This window comes from Glandiceps talaboti, chromosome 4 (assembly GCF_964340395.1).
Source record: "Glandiceps talaboti chromosome 4, keGlaTala1.1, whole genome shotgun sequence".
Lineage (NCBI taxonomy): Eukaryota > Metazoa > Hemichordata > Enteropneusta > Spengelidae > Glandiceps > Glandiceps talaboti.
Genome location: NC_135552.1, coordinates 28,248,319 through 28,268,856, shown reverse-complemented (window position 1 = coordinate 28,268,856; position 20,538 = coordinate 28,248,319). Strand labels below are relative to the sequence as shown.

General features: G+C 35.7%; 2 protein-coding genes across 2 annotated transcripts; one reads left to right on the top strand and one right to left on the bottom strand.

Annotated features, from left to right (window-relative positions):
* Positions 1–2,446: 2,446 nt before the first annotated feature.
* On the top strand, positions 2,447–7,936 carry LOC144433991 (uncharacterized). The gene is made up of 6 exons (XM_078122427.1): positions 2,447–2,611; positions 3,692–3,786; positions 4,470–4,716; positions 5,068–5,214; positions 5,777–5,862; positions 6,480–7,936. The coding sequence occupies exons 1-6, from the start codon at positions 2,540–2,542 to the stop codon at positions 7,264–7,266; spliced, it is 1,434 nt and encodes a 477-aa protein (XP_077978553.1). The 5' UTR covers positions 2,447–2,539; the 3' UTR covers positions 7,267–7,936.
* A 579-nt stretch (positions 7,937–8,515) lies between these two features.
* LOC144433535 (secernin-2-like) lies at positions 8,516–20,332 on the bottom strand. The gene is made up of 6 exons (XM_078121844.1): positions 20,295–20,332; positions 15,869–16,068; positions 14,488–14,675; positions 13,948–14,150; positions 12,905–13,117; positions 8,516–12,450 (listed from the first exon to the last, which is right to left on the bottom strand). Exons 2-6 carry the CDS (start codon positions 16,043–16,045, stop codon positions 11,948–11,950), a joined length of 1,284 nt encoding a protein of 427 aa, XP_077977970.1. The 5' UTR covers positions 16,046–16,068; positions 20,295–20,332; the 3' UTR covers positions 8,516–11,947.
* Positions 20,333–20,538: the final 206 nt, after the last annotated feature.

Here is a 20,538-nt window from a genome sequence, read left to right as displayed (position 1 = left end):
TACTCTGGTCATTTTCTGTCATGACAACTTGCGTCTTTGTCATGACAATACAAGTTTACATCACTGGTTCTGCTGTTTATGAAATTTGAGTCAAATTACTTTCCTAGATTTTTCTTTGATATTACTGGCGCTGGTATACTTATTATTCAATATTTTTCTTTATTCATCTGGTACTACTCCTGACCTAGGGGTTTGTCACTCCTCATTTAGTAACAAAGCCCCCTTAAGTCACTCGTATTTCCCTTGGCTGAATGATGAAAACTATTGGGAATAACATCTAAATATAATACAAATACAAAATCTTTCTTTATTGTCAATTTTGCTGTCCATAAATAGAAATTTGTTCACAATTAAAATAAGATCATAGCATAAAAATAACAACAGCATCAAACAGTTATTACACATGTACAATATTTTTATTAGCACAACTGAACTGACGTTCTGTAGTGCTATAGGCATGGTGAATTGTCTGTGTGTGTGTGTGTACAAATATATGTGTATGCACCAAGTGTATGGTCGAACGTATATCTCGAAAACTACATGGTGAGTGGAGCTGAAATTTGGTGGGGATGTTCTACAGATATTGTAATGTGTGTGTTTTTATTGATATTTACTTTAAAGATTACGAAAGATTTTGAATCATGAATATGTAAATTCAAAATCATAATTGTACCTTTGACCCTTAATAAGACATATGTACATCTGTAAGGTCACATTCTGAATACTACATGTAATGGCACATCTGTTGACAAAGTTTGTAGTCTAAAATTTCAGGTAACAATTTTCTATTTTGTGTTTATAGTAATTGTACACTATTAGTAAATATTCATTGTACCAATGAAATTTTTTGATTGCCTGTTTTTATTTGCATACAACTTTAAAGTGTGAAAAGTGATTGACAGGTGTCTTTACCTCCCAGAATAGGTCAGGTTATGCTTTATGTCTGTGTGTGTGTCTGCCTGCGGACAAGATATCTCAAAAAAAATCGATTCTCTTGAAATCTACTCTACTCTACTCTACTCTACTCTACTCTACTCTACTCTACTCTACTCTACTCTACTCTACTCTACTCTACTCTACTCTACTCTACTCTACTCTACTCTACTCTACTCTACTCTACTCTACTCTACTCTACTCTACTCTACTCTACTCTACTCTACTCTACTCTACTCTACTCTACTCTACTCTACTCTACTCTACTCTACTCTACTCTACTCTACTCTACTCTACTCTACTCTACTCTACTCTACTCTACTCTACTCTACTCTACTCTACTCTACTCTACTCTACTCTACTCTACTCTACTCTACTCTACTCTACTCTACTCTACTCTACTCTACTCTACTCTACTCTACTCTACTCTACTCTACTCTACTCTACTCTACTCTACTCTACTCTACTCTACTCTACTCTACTCTACTCTACTCTACTCTACTCTACTCTACTCTACTCTACTGTGGTATTGTCTCATTATTCAATGAATATAACATACAGAAGACACATCATGCATATTATGCTCACTCAAAGTATGTTTCAAAGTATGTTACAAATGATATTACCTCTGCTAGGAATAGAACCAGAAACCTTAATCTTTGAGGTACAGAACTTTAACCACTACTCTATACTGAGCTTGTGATTACCTATGTTATATTAACTATATATCTCTTTCAAATACGAAGATCTCAGTAAAAAAAACATCGATACGTTGTGGGAATCGATCTTGAGCACACGATATAATGTTAGACTTAGAAGTCGTCAACTTTAACCACTACTCCACCTGTATCTTGTGATCACATTTGAAAAAGCTTATTATATATTTTAATATCAGTAATAAAGGTGAGCAAAAGTGATAGAGGGTTAAACTTTCACTACGGTTTGACATTTGCTAATTTGAATATGGACCAATCGTTATAAAAACGTTTCACATTGTATGTGTTCGCCGTAACTAGACCACATGAACGGGCAATGTTACTGAAAACATTGTGCATTAAGAACAAAACATAAAGAGAATACCTTTATTTGCAAACATTATGAATATTGTTTACTATCGAAATTTGACGGGCGTAATGTATATAGCGCCCCGTTACGATAGAAAAGAGAGAGGATGTGAACGTTTTTCACAAAATGTACGCATGCGCCGTCGTGGTTCTAACTTTAGGACGTTGTAGTTTGTAAATAACAAGGAAAGTTTTGTGTAAGTGTACTTATCGTGGCAGCATCGAGGGACTTGGTACGCTTGTTCAACACCTCAGTTTGTGTGTCGTGATCGTGCCTATTATATGACTTTTCTACAGTTTTTTTTCCCCATGGTTAAATAGCACTATCAACGTTTTAATATTTATACAAGACTTTTCAATAATAGGTACAGCCTACAAGTCCCTGTGTGCACATAAGGTTAAAGGGCAAAATAGACATTACCCATCATGCAATTCAAATGTTATGGCTGCTGTCCTGTGACGCGAAAACGTAGACTCGTCGTCTACTTTCATGATTTAGTCAATACATTTTGTGTACACGTTGATCAACAGAAGTCGTTAAGATGGGGAAGTCATTCGCAAACTTTATGTGCAAAAAGGATTTCCATCCTGCGTCGTATGCCAATGTGAAGAGGGTAAGTTTGTGTTCAGTTCTTACAAGCTCAGAAGCTAGCTGTGCAAGCATAAACACCACCACCACCACCACCATGATTTTGTGAGGAAAACTGAAAAATCAACAGCAATTTTTTACTGTGATCGTTTATAAAGGACTCTTTAAGTGTTTCCATAGATTGTCAATTTAATTATAAATCTTGACAGAAGTCAGTAGAAAATACTGTACGTAAAAATACCATCATACTATGGTACAACTGACTGGTGGCAGTACTACTAATGGTACATACATGCTCTGACAACCCAGGCCATATCAGTTAGTGAAATTTTCATTTCACAGACTACAAATACCTTCTCCATCGGCTGTCCCTGGCTTTGAATCTGGAAAGCTCCTTCACCAGATTCAAAGCCATAGATAGTAGCCTTTAGACTAGCAAATATCAACCTAGTCCTGCTTGCAGATGGGGTAAGTCGGGATGCGATTCTGACATTATCTGAGGGATAATGTCAAAATCATGTCCCATACACCGTCTCCAAGCAGGACTTATACCAACCAGGCCTTACAAAGAATCTTGTAATTACTACTAACTTGTTACATTTACAACCAACCCTTTATGATTTATACATTAGTTGTGTTCTCTGCTGAATCATGGTTGGGCTTCATACATACATGTACATATATGAGTGGATGAATTCTATATACTTACCAGAACTGTCTGAGTATTCTCATAGACCCTACACAGTCTATGGTATTCTCAATGATAGGATATGTGACTCCTATGAGTATTGAAATCATCCCAAGATGCCTCATTGGATAGTCTATTGTGCTACTCATCAGTCAGTGCATATGAAATGTATCGAAAGAATAATGATCTGTGAACTAATGTCAAAAAGTACTGCAAAGTAGAAATATATAATTATATATATTGGGTTTGTTGACTTTCACCATGTTGGGTTTCAGTGTAGTTACACTGGCCATAATGGCCATAATGTATATAGGGAGCTTCCTAAACATGATGTCTCTCCATGGTTGAGAATATTGACTATATATGTAGGTCTTGAATTATTTGACATACTTATTATATTGCTATTGTTATTTACAGGTATGGATGGCTGAACAGAAGATTGAACATGAACAGAGACAACAAGATGATTTGAAAAAAGAGTATGAAAAGGAACAGGATTTGTATAAAAACAGGTAAAATATTAGGATTTTGAAAACATCAAAACAGTGCTCACGTCAAGAATATCAGCTACCAGAAAGTGTAACTTTATACTCATACTGAAAGTACATGGTTCTTCCAAGGTCTTTAGAGTGTAGTGGATTCAACCATACAATTTCCTGTAAAAGAAGGGTAGTTTGCAAAGGCAATCCAAACTCACATGGTTTTCACAGGCCTGGTAAAATTATGGGGGGGGGGGGGGGGTACAGAACTCATGAAACCCTTGCCATCTGAACTTACTGTGTCCTGTGTTCATTACATTTTTCTGTCACTGTGGGAAAGCCACGTTTCAGGTAACTATGATAGACACAGATTAAAATTACTGTTATTCAGTATGGTAAATTACACAAGTACTAGTAGGTGACAGTTTGTGATAACAGTGTTTTTGTTGTACAGATACATGTAATAATCACCCAGTAATCAGTTAGATAGTGGAACAGTGGAAGTTAGAAATGATAATGAGTATGGTATCACTATAGTTGCTATCAGAAAAAACTACCTTACTGTGAGTGTAATTACAGCAGTGATCTGTAATAGCTTACTAGTATATCAACATGTTGCAGCAATAGTTGCAGTTTCTTTTTGCTTCTATCCTATGTCACCAAGATCGAATTGAAAAACTTGTAATGATAACCCATTTCTTATCTTGTCATGTCAGGTTGTTGATGGGAGATGAAAAGGTCAAACATGGTTTAAATTTCATGTATGAGCCACCTAAAGGTGTGAAGAAGGAGAAAGTAAAAGAAGACGATGAACCTGAATATAAATTTGAATGGCAAAGAGGAGCTCCTAGACAAGCCTATGCTAAAGAAATGGATATCAGGGATCAACCATTTGGTATTGCTGTTCGTAACGTTAGATGTATCAAGTGTCATAAATGGGGTCATGTCAACACAGACAAAGAGGTGAGATATTACAGTGTTATAAAAGGCTAGTGGACCTACCTGTAGTTGGTACTTGTCAAACTATACAAGTTAGGAGATTTGAGAGAATTTCTAGGAAAATTACAAAATATTTACTTTAATTTAGTTAACTTTTAGTTAATTTTCATTTACCCAGTTTGTTGACTTTTTTCATTTCAATGAAATCTCTTGATTGAAATAGTCATTAGCCTTGACATTGTGGATATTATTAGTGTCAGAAGAACACTTCTTTTGTTAATGATCTGTGATACAAGAAAGGATATCTAGTAGTGACTAGTACAGCAAACATTTCATGACCATTGTGGTAAATTAATTAATGTCTTTCTTCTTTAGTGTCCCTTGTTCAACAAATCAGCAAACTATGATGTCGCTGGTCCATCTGTCAACCCAGCTGAACTTATGGAAGGGATGGAAAAAGATGGTCTGAAGTTAAAACAGAGTGTTCTTGGTAGGAGAGTGGATCCTGGGGCTGGCAATCAGGTAAGAAAACAGTACCTGTATTTATCAACCCTGTATTATTATCACCCATACACTTGATTATGTCAAGTTATGAAACAAAACGTGTTGAAAGATACAAAAATCACCTACGTATGATTCAAAGTTTCTATAATAGTAGTAGTACAGTATATAGGCAAAGAAAAAGAGATTAGGATAAATGTGATGTCATCATTAGAGGTTTTCCCATAAACCCTTGCAGGAAACCCACAAAATGGCTGAACACATGTCAAGTGCAGTAGGCTTCTTTCCAAGTTGTGTAAGTTACCAAGATGATATTCTGTCACCCAATGCGATAAAACCTTGGTAGCAGTAATCAATACAAGTGTACTTCAAGGCAGAAATAATCTGACTGGACTCTTTCTGTTTCACTTTTTCCCGACAATCTACACATTAGAATTCCCTTGTGATGAAATATGTGTAGTATATCTTACATAGTATTGAAATGCTTGCTTAGAGACACCACCTGCATGCACTTTGCAGTCATTTTCCACATTTAAACTCATTCATCTGACAAATCTCCCTGGGTTCTTGTTTGTCTCCGTAGCAACTGGTAGGAAGCGATGATGAAGAAGATCCAGAGGTGTCTTTCTTAAAATCTTTGACAACAAAGCAGAAGAAGAAATTACTGAGGTAAGATTGAAGGGAACATCACTTGAATTTCATGCAATTACCAAGAAACTCCACATTGAAACTCTTTTTCACTTTCATTGTTCTTAAAGTGCTCCAATATTGACCCATGGGACTTTGCAGATATACATATGCATTAGATACGCCATGACTTCTAATTTGCTTATTTAATACCTTCAGATAAATAATCATGAATATTCAGTGTTCATCTAATGCATATGTGTACCTGCAAAGCCCTATGAGGCAACAGTGGACAAGTACGAAAACAATAAAGGTGACACAAATTTTCAGTTTGGTATTTCTTGGTAATTGTGTGAAATTTATGTAATATAAAATCATGAAATGGCTCTCCAGAACCAAAAGTTTTTGAAAATGCCTTTATTTCCTAGAAGAAAGGAAAGGTATGTTTGTCAATTTAGTGTGCAGTTACTGTGCATTGACCAACTGTTAACTGTGTGGTAACAGATAATATCAGTCAGAATTAGCCTCTCTAGTTTAGAAAGTTGTAGTATTTCTGTGGTCAGAAGTAACTTTGTGTTTAGTGATATATTCTGATGTGACTTTACAAATTAAAGTTGGATGTATGTTTTGACAATCTTCTTGTATTGTTTCTTAATCAGGAAACTAGACAAGATGGAGAAGAAGCAGCGAGAAAAAGCCAAAAAGAAGAAGACAAAAGCAAAGAGGAGACACTCGTCCTCATCTTCCGATCATGAAAAGAGAAAACACAAAAAGAAGGGGAAGAGACGAGGGAAAGATCATTCTAGCAGTGATTCTAGTACTGACAGTGATGATAGTAACAATGACCATGAACTTGAAAGTAGTAAGAAGGAAAGAAGAAAAGCTAATGATGAGCAGTGGGTAGAAATCACTCATAGTCCTGAAAGGAAGGGTGACAAAGAAGACTGTCAACGAGAGAAATCTAAAGAGAAGCATGATGACAGGAATGTTGATTATGATAGAAAACGTGACGATGATGGAAGTCATGGAAGGACTGAGAAAGATAGTGGAAGGTATAGGTTACATGGTGGTGATAGGGAAGACAGACATGAAAGTACTAGACACAGTGGATACAGTCATAGAGAGAATTACACAAGTTATAGACACAGAGAAGATGATAGGTCTAGAGGTAGAAGTAGATCACCTCATCAGAGAAATGACAGAAGACATATGTATGAGGATAGACCCAAAGACAGAGACACTGACAGATACAGAGATAGACAGAGAGATAGAGATAGAGATAGAGACAGACATGGTGACAGAAGAGAAAGAGAGCATACCACAGTGACCAGAGAAGGAGAAAGGAATGGAAGGGACTATGAAAGACATAGGGAAAGAAGAAATTATAGGGAAGATAGAGGGAGAGATTACAGGAAAGACCACAGAGATAGGCATGATAGGGACTAATTGTATAACAGTGTGACATGCACTTACATTTTTGTGGTGGTCCATAACAGAAGTGAATTTTGGTTTGTCACTTCTATCTTAAGCACTGAGAGTGAACAACAGCCAGGAAATTCTAATTTGAAAATTAATAGACTTTGTGATGGTTACTTAAAAAGGTAAGAAGAAATAGCCAAACTGATTCATATTCTTCATTTGGCACTGTCTACTACTGGTAATCATTGAGAAAGCCATCACAAGTTGACAGAATAGAAATTGATACTGGATTAGTGAATGTGTTGAATTAAAAGTTGTAACTAGACGGTATCTTTTGTCTGAGTCACAGTAATCACTTGTACTCAAACAATGTAGCTGGTCTTCATTCACTATTATAACTTCAGTGTGATATATCCAAGATTATATCATCTTTGTATAGCATATGTTTTCAAGCAAGGACCATTTGATGACAATATTTTAATTATGATTTACAAATGTAAAAATTAGCCCTAACTGATAGCATCTGAAGGGCTGTTGTAATGGTGAGCCATATCTCTGACATGTATGAGTCAATTTCATTCCAACTTGGCACAAAGATGACAAACCTTAGTTGGTGTTACGCTACGTCTTTGATGAATTATTTTTTTTGTTTCATTGTATAAACTGAGTTACTTAGGATTTTAGGATCATTATGTATCAGGGAGTATGTATTATATTAAAATTAGAAATTCTACTTGTGGGTATGATCTTGCCACAGGAGTTTGTGTGTGTGTGTGTGTGTGTGTGTGTGTGTGTGTGTGTGTGTGTGCTTGCGTGCATGTGTCTGTCTGTGTGTGTGTGTGTGTGTGTGTATGTACATGCACATACACTGATCCATACACATTAAGGTAAAAGAAATGTCGAAGACTCATTTGCACTGATTATCCAACACAACTAACTGGGGCTTGTCTACTCACTGGTCACACCTTCAGTGAATGGTTATAGATAGACTAAATTAAATGCTGTTTGCTTCACAAAACACAACTACCAGTACTGATTATTTATTAATGAAATGCCACAAATTCAACTACTACTACTACTACTACTACGGCAAACATACTGTCAGCATTATGTGGATATAATCACCATGTAATAATGATAACAAACACTGGAAGATATGGAAGTCTACATAACTAAGACACTGCATTTGGCTGCATAGGCAGTTAAAATTAAAAATGGGTTGAATGTGGTGTCATTCAGAGACACCTCACTATTGTTAGCATTATTGCATTAACCTCCACTGATAGGTTATGTCACCATGTTGCAATATAAGTTTGTGTCTGTCTTGGTTTTAATTTAGCAATACTTCATCTACATAGTCATAACTGCCAAGTGCTTCACAAAACACACTAAACACAACTACTGCTGTTTGCGTCACTTTGTACTTTATTGACCCCGCAGAAAGCATAGTCATCAGAAATTTTCTTAAATAAGACAGAGTCACAACAATTAGGCACAGTGAAGTATAGGAAGGCAGACTGGTTGTGTACCAAAGCTGATCATATACATTCAGAGTCTTTCATCAAGTCTACAAAAACAAAATTACATTGCACATGGAGGATAATTGCGTACGGTTAGCAGTCTATTACTAATAACAACCACACAGTAGGATTTCCAATGTGACCAGTATTTTGTGCATTTTGCCCTTGGAAGTAAATATATAATGTTTAAAACATTCTCTACAAAAATAAAATTAGAATTTCTAATAAATAATTGACTCAAAATAGAAATATACATTCATGCAGCTTATTCATTGCAATCAACAGAAATCTCTCTTAAAAAATGAAATAATTTCATATTTTCAGCTGTCAAATCCTGTCTTCACCGACATAGTCAGAAGTTGATACAAATTCAAGGAAAGTTAAGTAAAGTTTGACAATGATTGCTTGCTCTGTGATGAACTGTCATGGCCAGGACTTTAAGAGTTCCTTGGAGTTAACAAATAGGGAACTTGCAAACCTGCCATGTTGAATGTTGCATCATGGGAAATGTGATAATAGATACGAATGAATTGGTATTGTAAACAATACTGTTACATTGTTTGCAACCACGAATGATTAATTCATAGTTACCCTGACCATTGTGGGAGGTAGCTCCAGATTAGGTATTATGATAACCACAGATAATCCCATAGTCCTTTGCGTCTGAGCATGCTCAGTCTGGATTGCAAATTCCCTATTGAAATGATGAGGGGCACAAACTAAGTTTATGTGTTTTTGGACATACAGTTTGCTTCATATTTAAATACTACTCACAGTATGAGTATTCTATTTCAGAAGCATATACCCAGTATATGAAACTCTTAGTAAAAGATTGTCAATCAGTCGTAACAGACGACTTGTATTTGTGAAATTTCTGTAAACTTTTAACTTGCGAAATGAAATGATAAACAAAAGTAAATGTATAAAGCTCTTCAACTGTTCATGCATTTCAGCTAAGTTGCTTTATGATGATGAACATTTGTAGAATACTAGTGAACATTTCTAAAGTTTTATCCCCTTTTCTGAATTTTCTACTGAAATGGACACAGAATTACAATGTTTGCTAATTCACTTTGATGAAAGCACTACAGAACTGAAATAAATGTAAATATATGAAGGAAATTAAGCTAGAATTTATTGCACACAACACACATTTCTAAATAATTGTATATATACATAAGTATGAAAACATATGTTAAGCTAAAAAGTGAAAGCCAATTTCAACAGTCTGTATTTCTTTAGTCATTTCCGACTTCATAATGAAGTTACATTTCAATAATATTCTTCTCTTCAAATAGAATGCTGGGTTGATGTTGAAATTATATTTCATTTATATGTTTATCTTTGGTTAGTTTTGGTAATCAGGTACTCAATTTCATCTTTTTTTATTCTAATTTCTAGCAAAAGATGGATACTTAATAATATACAAACTACTTATATACTAAATAACAAACAAACTAATATTTGCTACAGTCAAGGCAAGAGAGTAGATATGAAAAGATTTCTACTATATCAAGATTGCACATTAGCATATTCATAATTAGATGCTCATAATGCTACCATCTCTACGGCAACATAAAGCTATTTTTTTCATGACCCAACTTTGTGATAACCTAGCTGTTATGCAAGATGTGAGTCATCTTTTCACTGTAGCCCTTACAAATTTTGAAATTGTGGCTCTTGGAAGTGTTTTAATCTACTTGGAGGAGATTGCTGTTCTGTTTGATTCAAATCTAAGCTAGTTGAGGATGCAGTCTTCAGATTTGTAAGACCTACATCTAGTTTTCAGTACTGTTCTTAACCTTATTTCAACTTCAAAAGATTCAAGGTATATTGGGCATGAGACTATGTTGGCATTATCATACTGCACTATTTTGTACAGAATAAATCTGAAAAAAAAATGAACACTTTATCTACACTAAATAACTAAGTACAAAGTTTTCTTATAATGATAAGCAGTGGGTAAGTATGTAATAAATTATAACACTATGTTAGTGATACAGTTAAACTGAGTATCATGCAGCAATTTGCAGTAAATATCTCGTCACATCAGTTTTCCTATTTTTTTTCTGAAGTTTTTCTGGGGGTTTCTTAGGAATATTGAATCAAGCAGTGAGTTGAAAATTTGATGCATGGCCATATTCTCTACCTGGTTCAAGCAAGTGCTATTTTCTTTGCTCCAGTTTTAATACAGTATGAGTTCTATACTGACATCAATTTGCCTAAATAAGCAAGCTTCACGAACGCACAACTTCATAACTTACCATACTTCTAATAATATGTCTATGACACCTTAAAAGTAATCCATAACCAAAATCATGGCTCAAAAAGTTTCTTCTTTGTTTTGTAAATATCAGCTCTGCATTCGATGTCAGGCTCTCTTTTTATTTTTGCTTAGCTTAAATAGTTTCCTCTCGATGCTTCCCTTTGTCACAGAAATGATAACTTGATGCATCAGATCAAAAACACAGATATGTTTATATATGTAAGTCACAGAGACAGAAAGACACCTTGACCTTTGACTTCAATGAAAGATACAAAGAACCAATGAAATGTACGTCACATGACGACAAAAATGCCAGGACAGAATCTAGACTATGATATCCCACTAACATATTTAAGTAAGGAACATACAATGCTCCAACTAGAATACAGTCTAACTGTCTAACAGAGTTGCTGTGGTCTGTTGCTATAAACCCCTATCTATGTGTGTCTCATCAATAGACCTTTCAAATAGATGACGCCCTCTACAGATGAACAATAGTGATGTTGGACTGAAGTCATTTGAATATTCATGTCACATCCTGTTACCATTGGTGGAAAGTTTTCATGTAGCTTTCCAAAAATAGTTACTCATCTCTGATGAACTCAAGTGCATTCATTTAGTAGAATCTTCACATGCTCTAAAAATAGTACCAAAGGAGTGTGACAGGCATTATCAACAACATGAAGAACAGTTCAATGATTCAAACAAGAGTTGAGAACACCAATGCATCATCTATTGCTAGAGGGCGCTGTTTATCTTAAAGGTACGTAAGGTTTGATTTGGAAGGAACTAGTCATTTGCATGTGTAGTTGGTTTCATATGGTTGATAAACTGGTGACTACAAAAGCTAGCTGATACCGTATTTTGCTCAGAATTGGGAAACAAAATAGAGACCACACTATACTACACTTTTTGGCCACAATCAGACATAAAATTTCATTTCAGCATCAACACAATCAAAGAACAATTCTTCTACTTCACTTTTATCCACCTCACCCCCTTTCAAAAATTCCTCCACTCCCTCAATACATTGTTCCTCCAGCTCTTTCATAGTTTTCCACAGGTCGTCACCTTCCTGGTTGCCTTCTTCCAGTAATTTTCTGGCATAGCCGTGAGCCTTCCACAAAGGGTGCTGACGATCGACTCTCTTCTGGAAGCGTGGTTTCATCTTGACTGGATCCTCGTCACCATAATTCGGTGAGATTGTAAATTCAGGAAACTGCATACCTTTACTGAAGATGAATGGTTTGAAGACAGATTGGCTAGGGTTGGGTGTGGCAGTAAACCAGTGACAACATGGACTGCTGCTGTCTGGGGGCAGTAACACAGAGACTTGGCTACCAGTGCTCATAAAGGAACCTTCCATACAAATACCACTCTCCTTATCACGTAGTATACCCATCATTGTGTGAGCCTTGATAGATCCTACAACAAATAAAAGGACAGACATATAGAATAATATCAAAACAAATTTCTGAGCATCAACCTGCAGATGGTGAGATTGTCAGAACAGAAACACAAACAGAAAGCTCTGATGATAAAAAATATAGACAAATTTTTTGTGAGAGTGCCATGGTTTTGACATCATCCATGGTGGTTAATGCAGTCTGTGAAAATCAATATGTGAATTTTCTTCATTAAGACATGCATGTATCATGCAATAATTTACATATTTCTGATGATGAATGCACTAATTTGCATAACATATGCAATCATTTGCATATTCTGATGACATGCAAAAATTTGCATAATTCTGATGACATATATAATTATCTGCATACTTCTGATGATATGGCATATGCAAAAATTTGCATAATGATAATGGAATATTCTCATGTTCTCTGCAATCCCATTCCCAGCTGACAAATTAAATACATACCAGTGCCAGCTGTCAGTAATTTCTTGCCAGCAGTATATCTAGAGCCATCTTCCATGGATGTACCATCACTATCTGAAGAGTAAGCCAATGCAAAGTCAAACTCCCCTTCTCCATTCCAGAAGCCATTAGATTGGGCATGCTCCTTCAAACCATCTGCCATTGCATCAATCTTTGTACGGATACTTAAACCATTTGAAATGTTACGAACTCCTTCTGCAAAGACAAAAATCGGTAAATAAAAGAAATTAAACATCACAAGATTTTAACATTGAACCATATAAGGTTACAAAATTATAAATAGTTCCATAAAATCAAAATATTTCTTGTGTATAATTTCCTTTCAAAAACTAAGAATTCTTTTATGCTAGCAGTAAATTTAAAGCTGTGACCAGTTTCGTAAAGTTGTCTTTTCATAAGTTATAAGAGAGCAGGGTACATTATGTAGAAGTGTTTATACACTAAAATGACACAGTTTCGGTATGTGTGATTTTAATTCCTATGATCAAAATTCATAGATGGCTACCCTGTGGTGCAAAAAGAAAGATTTTGTTTCATGTATAAAGTCTTCATTGAGAATAACAATATTGTATTGTCTTTTATGGTATTGTACTGTGTTGTGTTGTGTTGTGTTGTATTGTGTTGTGTTGTGTTGTGTTGTGTTGTGTTGTGTTGTGTTGTGTTGTGTTGTGTTGTGTTGTGTTGTGTTGTGGTCTGTTGTGTTGTGTTGTGTTGTGTTGTGCTGTGTTGCCCTGCATTGCACTGAACTGCACTGCACTGTACCATATTGTATTGCACTGTATTGCATTGTACGGTATTGTATTGCATAATGTAGTGCATTGCACTGCACTGTATTGTATTATATTGCATTGTTAAATAAAGTAGGGTGAATGTAAACTGCAGATCAAGAGTTTAATACTGTGTTTGCAACACTTACAACTGCAGTATTAATGTGATTTTCAATCAAAAAGTGAAAACATAGGAATAGCACTGATCAGGAATACATAGCAGTCACGTCATAATTGAGGATGAAAACAGTTGCTCACCAGTGATATGTTCAGCTGCCCATAATTTGCCAGCAGTTTCTAAAATCCAAGCTTCTCTGCGGTCAGCAATAAGAAATGAATTATGGTAACACCAGTCAACTTCTGGGTCTTCATTACATGGTCCACCTTGGCCATGTTTCTCCAGCAAAGACGACACCACATCCAGTGCTTCCTTTGCACTTTTAGCTCTCTCCAAACCAAGTCTGTAAGAAAATCATAGAAAATATCACAATCCATCGTATTGACAGGAAAGTCACTTTTTCAGTTTCATGGAAACTTTGGGTAGGAAAGTATTAACACGCACACACTCTGGTCAGCAGGTCATGAACCTAGACACAACAGTTTTATATACAAAACATCTTTCGTTGACTTTCATACATTATTAGGGTGATGTATCTATGCTTTTCATACATAACTATATAGTGAACATTTATATGCCTTTCATATGTTGCCATGGTGATGGTTTGACACTCTATTCTCTCTTCACCCTGAATCTTTCAGCAGGAAATGATGTGACCTTTGACACTACGACAGACTTACCTAACTAAATCCATGCCTAGTAGTCGTTCCTGTCTATCATCAGGACCATTCAGTTTGGTCCATACAGCCTCATTGCCTATACAAACACCATGTTCATTAGCTCCCATTTCAGCACCCCATAACCAGGATGGTCTGCTCAGAATCACAGCGTAGGTATGTGCAATTTGTTCTATCTCTATGTAAGTACACTAAGGTAACACAACAAACACAAAGAAAACATTCAAATAACACTAACACATTAGGTTTGAAGCGGGTTCTTAATAGTTGTTTTTCTTTGCTAGTGTAATTTCAATAATTTTTATCATAAATTGTAATGTCCACAAATACATATCTGTCATTCTTGTGGGTCCTTCAGTGGACAAAATATAACAATTAAAAAGAAACTTATTTAAAAAAAAATTTTTCCATCAGACCTCAGACAATGGAAATGGACTAGACTAAACAAATAGATTGGATTCTATTTCACTGTTGATGAATACATCATGGTATTCAAAGACAAATTAGAGAGGTTATTAAATGATGTACAATCCTAAAATCAGAGAGAGAGAGAGAGAGAGAGAGAGAGAGAGAGAGAGAGAGAGAGAGAGAGAGAGAGAGAGAGAGAGAGAGAGAGAGAGAGAGAGAGAGAGAGAGAGAGAGAGAGAGAGAGAGAGAGAGAGAGAGAGAGAGAGAGAGCGAGAGCGAGAGAGAGAGAGAGAGAGAGAGAGAGAGAGAGAGAGAGAGAGAGAGAGAGAGAGAGAGAGAGAGAGGGAGAGAGAGAAAGCGAGAGCGGAGAGAGAGAGCGAGAGAGCGAGAGAGAGAGAGAGAGAGAGAGAGAGAGAGAGAGAGAGAGAGAGAGAGAGAGAGAGAGAGAGAGAGAGAGAGAGGGGGGGAGGGGGGAGAGACATTGAACTATCCTACCCCTACATCTATGTACAACTACCTGATTAATCCTTAGATATTGACTATGATTAAAGTGCCACCTAGACATTGGGTGTAACTGTAATGAACAGTCATTCCAAAGAGAAAAGTTAAAGGCCAAAGTTTTAATCCCAGGTTCTTGTATACCAGAGACTAATATATAAGTGTTATCTTATCAGTGAAGCTAGCTAGCTGCATGATGCCATTTAGATTACATAGGATATCATTCTTTTGTTCTGTACCAAATCTTTCTATATAGCTTTGCTAGACTATAGTGAAATGGACTGTTAAAAGCCAGGAATTCGAACCCAGGTTCTTGCATTGGTGTTATTATCTTATCAGTGGAGCCTTAAATACAGTGGTGCTTTTGTTTTGGACCAACTCTTTCTATAACTTTGAAATGGGCCTGTAACCATGACAACTTTTAATGGATTGTATTTATTTCTCGGTATCAATGGAACTAGCAATAAGCAATCTTTACCTGCAGTTTGGAAGCTGGAGTGTGATCAGTTGCTGGTACATACAACACTTCCTGGACTTCATCACATGGTCTGTCAGAATTCTTACCAAACACAATGTTACCATCTGCTGTTGCTGGTGGCAGTGCAACAAAAGTATCACAGGACTTTGGAGGAAAAAAATTCTTGGAAGCCGCCATTTGTCCACTGAACCTCCTTTGAGCTAAATATCAAGATACAATAGTGAAGAAATATTAATATTGTTTATGAAATTTTGTGGATTTTCATCACAACTTTTTCATTTGATGTCAACATGTGCAAAACATTATATTTGTTTTCCCAATACTTAGGGTAATAAAATTGGGAAAAAATGAAGTTTACAATCTTTTCACTCCAGTGAACTTTTCTAGTTGATGCATACCTTCTATGACACTACAATTGTCTTCTAGCATTATTAGAAGAGTTGATTGCATAGTAGGTATTTCCTATACGTACATTGCATTGTTTATAAGCTATATCTTACCACTAGTTAATAAATGTTTGTATTACCCACAGACACAGATGATAGTCAGGTAGTGTGGATAAAAAGGTTGGGTTAAGACATACAGATAGTAGTTTTTTGTTTACTGATATCTATTACAACCATCAGTGATGCTTTTTTTCACAATGTTGTTGAGTTTTAGTCACCTGTGTTGACTACGCTCGTCATAGCCTGAATGCTAGAGCAGGCTTTATGACATCACAAAATGGGCGTGGTCTAGGTGGGACCAGAAATACCTGACATACTCTCAAAAAAGTAAATCAGATGGGAACTGACAGAAAAACTGTCATTTTAAGGTGTTTGCAGATGCTTTTAAAAGTTTTTAAACCAGAATATGTTTCACGAACATGTCGTCTAGCAAAATAGCACTAGTGAATGTGAGTATATTGAATCACCTTTAAGTCAACTGCAAATAAAGCGATAGTTATTAAAGTATGCTTCAGAAAATAGAATACTTCAAGTACCTGTTAAATAAATTATGCTTTAAAACATATGAGTTCAATTAACTTGTGCCGATTTAATTTTGACGAATGAACCTTTTATTTCCTCCACACATACGAAGTCTTAAACATGAGAAATTCAACTATATACATACTAAAAATATTTGTTAAATTTATGACATAATTAGTCATCAACTATCTATTTGTAATCTACATTATTATTTTTATTATTAAAATATTTATTTGCTGGTGACTGTTTATACATAACAATCCAGATTTGGTGAGTGCTGAAAAGTCACTAAAAATATGAACACTGTCACACTGACTTCAATTGGAAATACAACAATTTGATACTGTACATTTCAATAGGAAGCAATGAAATGAACACATGGTTACACTTATAATGTGAATTCTTTGTTTAGTTTGATTATCAAATGAATGATATCAGATGACCATATGTCATTTGAATACTGATCCTTATCTTACAGAGATTAATGAGCTCCATTGGGAATGCTGTGTTTATCATTTAAATGCCATTCCAGTTTTATGGTCAATTCCCGTGTTTATTTGTGAGATGAATCAATTTCACACCATGACCATATTCAGATATACACATTTCAATTTTGTTTCTGTTTTGAAATTGTGTACAATGATAAGGATGGACTGGTTGGATTGTGTGCAATATGGTACAGATGGACTGGTTGGATTGTGTGCAATGGTACAGATGGACTGGTTGGATTGTGTGCAATATGGTACAGATGGACTGGTTGGATTGTGTGCAATGGTACAAATGGACTGGTTGGATTGTGTGCAATGGTACAAATGGACTGGTTGGATTGTGTGCAATGGTACAAATGGACTGGTTGGATTGTGTGCAATGGTACAGAAGGACTGGTTGGATTGTGTGCAATGGTACAAATGGACTGGTTGGATTGTGTGCAATGGTACAAATGGACTGGTTGGATTGTGTGCAATGGTACAGATGGACTGGTTGGATTGTGTGCAATGGTACAAATGGACTGGTTGGATTGTGTGCAATGGTACAGATGGACTGGTTGGATTGTGTGCAATGGTACAGATGGACTGGTTGGATTGTGTGCAATGGTACAGATGGACTGGTTGGATTGTGTGCAATGGTACAGATGGACTGGTTGGATTGTGTGCAATGGTACAGATGGACTGGTTGGATTGTGTGCAATGGTACAAATGGACTGGTTGGATTGTGTGCAATGGTACAGATGAACTGGTTGGATTGTGTGCAATGGTACAGATGAACTGGTTGGATTGCGTGCACTGGTACAGATGGACTGGTTGGATTGTGTGCAATGATAAGGATGGACTGGTTGGATTGTGTGCAATGGTACAGGTGGACTGGTTGGATTGTGTGCAATGGTTCAGGTGGACTGGTTGGATTGTGTGCAATGGTATAAATGGACTGGTTGGATTGTGTGCAATGGTTCAGGTGGACTGGTTGGATTGTGTGCAATGGTATAGATGGACTGGTTGGATTGTGTGCAATTGTACAAATGGACTGGTTGGATAATTTACACAAATCATGACTACATTCATGAGGAAAAATGGAAAACAAAAAGAAAACTACAACATGATGTACTAGAAAGCATTACAACAGAAACTACTAGTTGAAGACAGATTATGGTGAACAATTAGTAAAGATGTCTTTATCTACAAAGTGAAAACTGCACATTGGGACATAATGATTCAAGAGAGACTGACAAAGTTTGGTATGGTTGGTATTAGCATGACAACAGAAACAACGATGGTCACTTGGACAAATCTAGCTTGGAAAATTGATTGTGATGCCTTTCTCTAAAAATAGGTTTGTTATAGGCTGAATAGATTTCTGAAAAGAAAGAAAAATGTTTAGAATTTGGTTCAAATATGCATCAAAGTACTGTTAGTCATATGTTCCTGTGTTTCCAGTGTTCCTTTTATATTACATGTAATACTGTAAATACATAATATATGTAATGGACAACAGTTTGCTATACTAAAACCTGGTGGCTTGATGTGTTGTTTACCTATCATTTAAATTTGGAAGGTTCCAGAAATTTGATATGATATGAATGATAGTCATAATTGTACTGTAACTTCACTGAATCAGGGCAATGCTACTTAAAAAAGCTATTGTTATGATAACATCAAGCTTATAATAAGTTCAGTTTCAAAACTGAAATGTCATTTACATAATTCTATTGTATTTCCTAGTACATCATAATATCCCAGATGATAAAATCAGATTTCTTATATTCTAGAAAGTATTTATCAAACCATACTAACACATAGGTGATGCAAAATTCTACAACTGTCAAAATTCCACTACTTTCTAAGTTCCACTACTGTCAAAATTCCACTACTGTCCAAGTAATTCTGCATCTATAATGTATGACTTCATCAACATCATTATGACTACATCATACGAACTTCTTGAATCACTTTCAATCTTTAGAAATTGTATTCTATGCTTGTAGAATTCATTTTGAAGAGGAAAGAATGTCTACAAGACAACAAAAAAGCCAATAACATTGAATATCAAAACACCTGCTATCTAAAATATCAAGTGTTAATTTATGTATATAATTGTTGATTTAAAAAACTGAGAGTGTATTATATAAAATATATTATTTTGTGTAGGTATGATGTTGAGTCATAAATATAATGTGATTTGCTCGTCATCCTGACCTTTGTTCACCTGTGATCAGCAACCCAGACAAGTCTTGAAACAATGACAGACATCATGAAATGAACAACATGCATTTCATGTTCATTACACATTCAACACATGCATCTCAAAATGGCAGCATCAAATCAATTGCCGACATTTTCATTTGACTGAGCGCGACACTGGAATGGGGAAGCTGTATACCTATGTCCCCAACAGAGCTGCTACGCCCATTCTCTACATTAGATATCAAGCATGGCGACGACTTGTGTCGTTAGCTCGTATATTTTGAGCACACAAGTCTTCTTTTCCATCATCGATTTAAATTAAAATCTCGAGTGGTGAATGTAACATTTACATGTAACTGTTACACGTATGTGCTAATAAATGAATGCCGCTAATTCCGACACGCCCCCTTTCAAACGTAGTAACTTGGGATGGTAAAAATGTATTAAAATGAGTGGCACTGACAGAACAAAAACTGTGGAGAAAGGGAAGACGTGGCAGCGAATGCGAATCCAATATAGAAATCTTTTACATACCACTAACCATTACAGAATATGGAGCAACATGCCCGATAGCTCCTGCTAAATTATATGGAGATCTGCGATTCATTGCAAGCATAATGCGCCGAGAAAACGCCGAATAAAATCGGGAAGCCATAGTTGTGCAACTCTAAAATAACAACATTTATGTGGTATCTGGGGTTAAATTATGCGTTGCAAATGCGTTAAACATTTCTAGCTCTACTAAAACAACCCTAACCCCAAACAAATTTGGACTTTTACCTGATGATCGCCACTTCACAGGAAATAGATTTGGACATTGAACGCCGGACACAGAAAAAAGTCATCTGACAACAGAAAGATATTCACACGATTTTATGAAAAAAATATGTAAATATGCCATTAAAATCTTATATTTTACAGAGTTTGATTTGATAATTTATTGATCATTTTATGACATATTTATATGACATATTATTTGCAAAACTTTCTTTCAAGTGACGAATCTACAAAGGCTTTGTAAAAC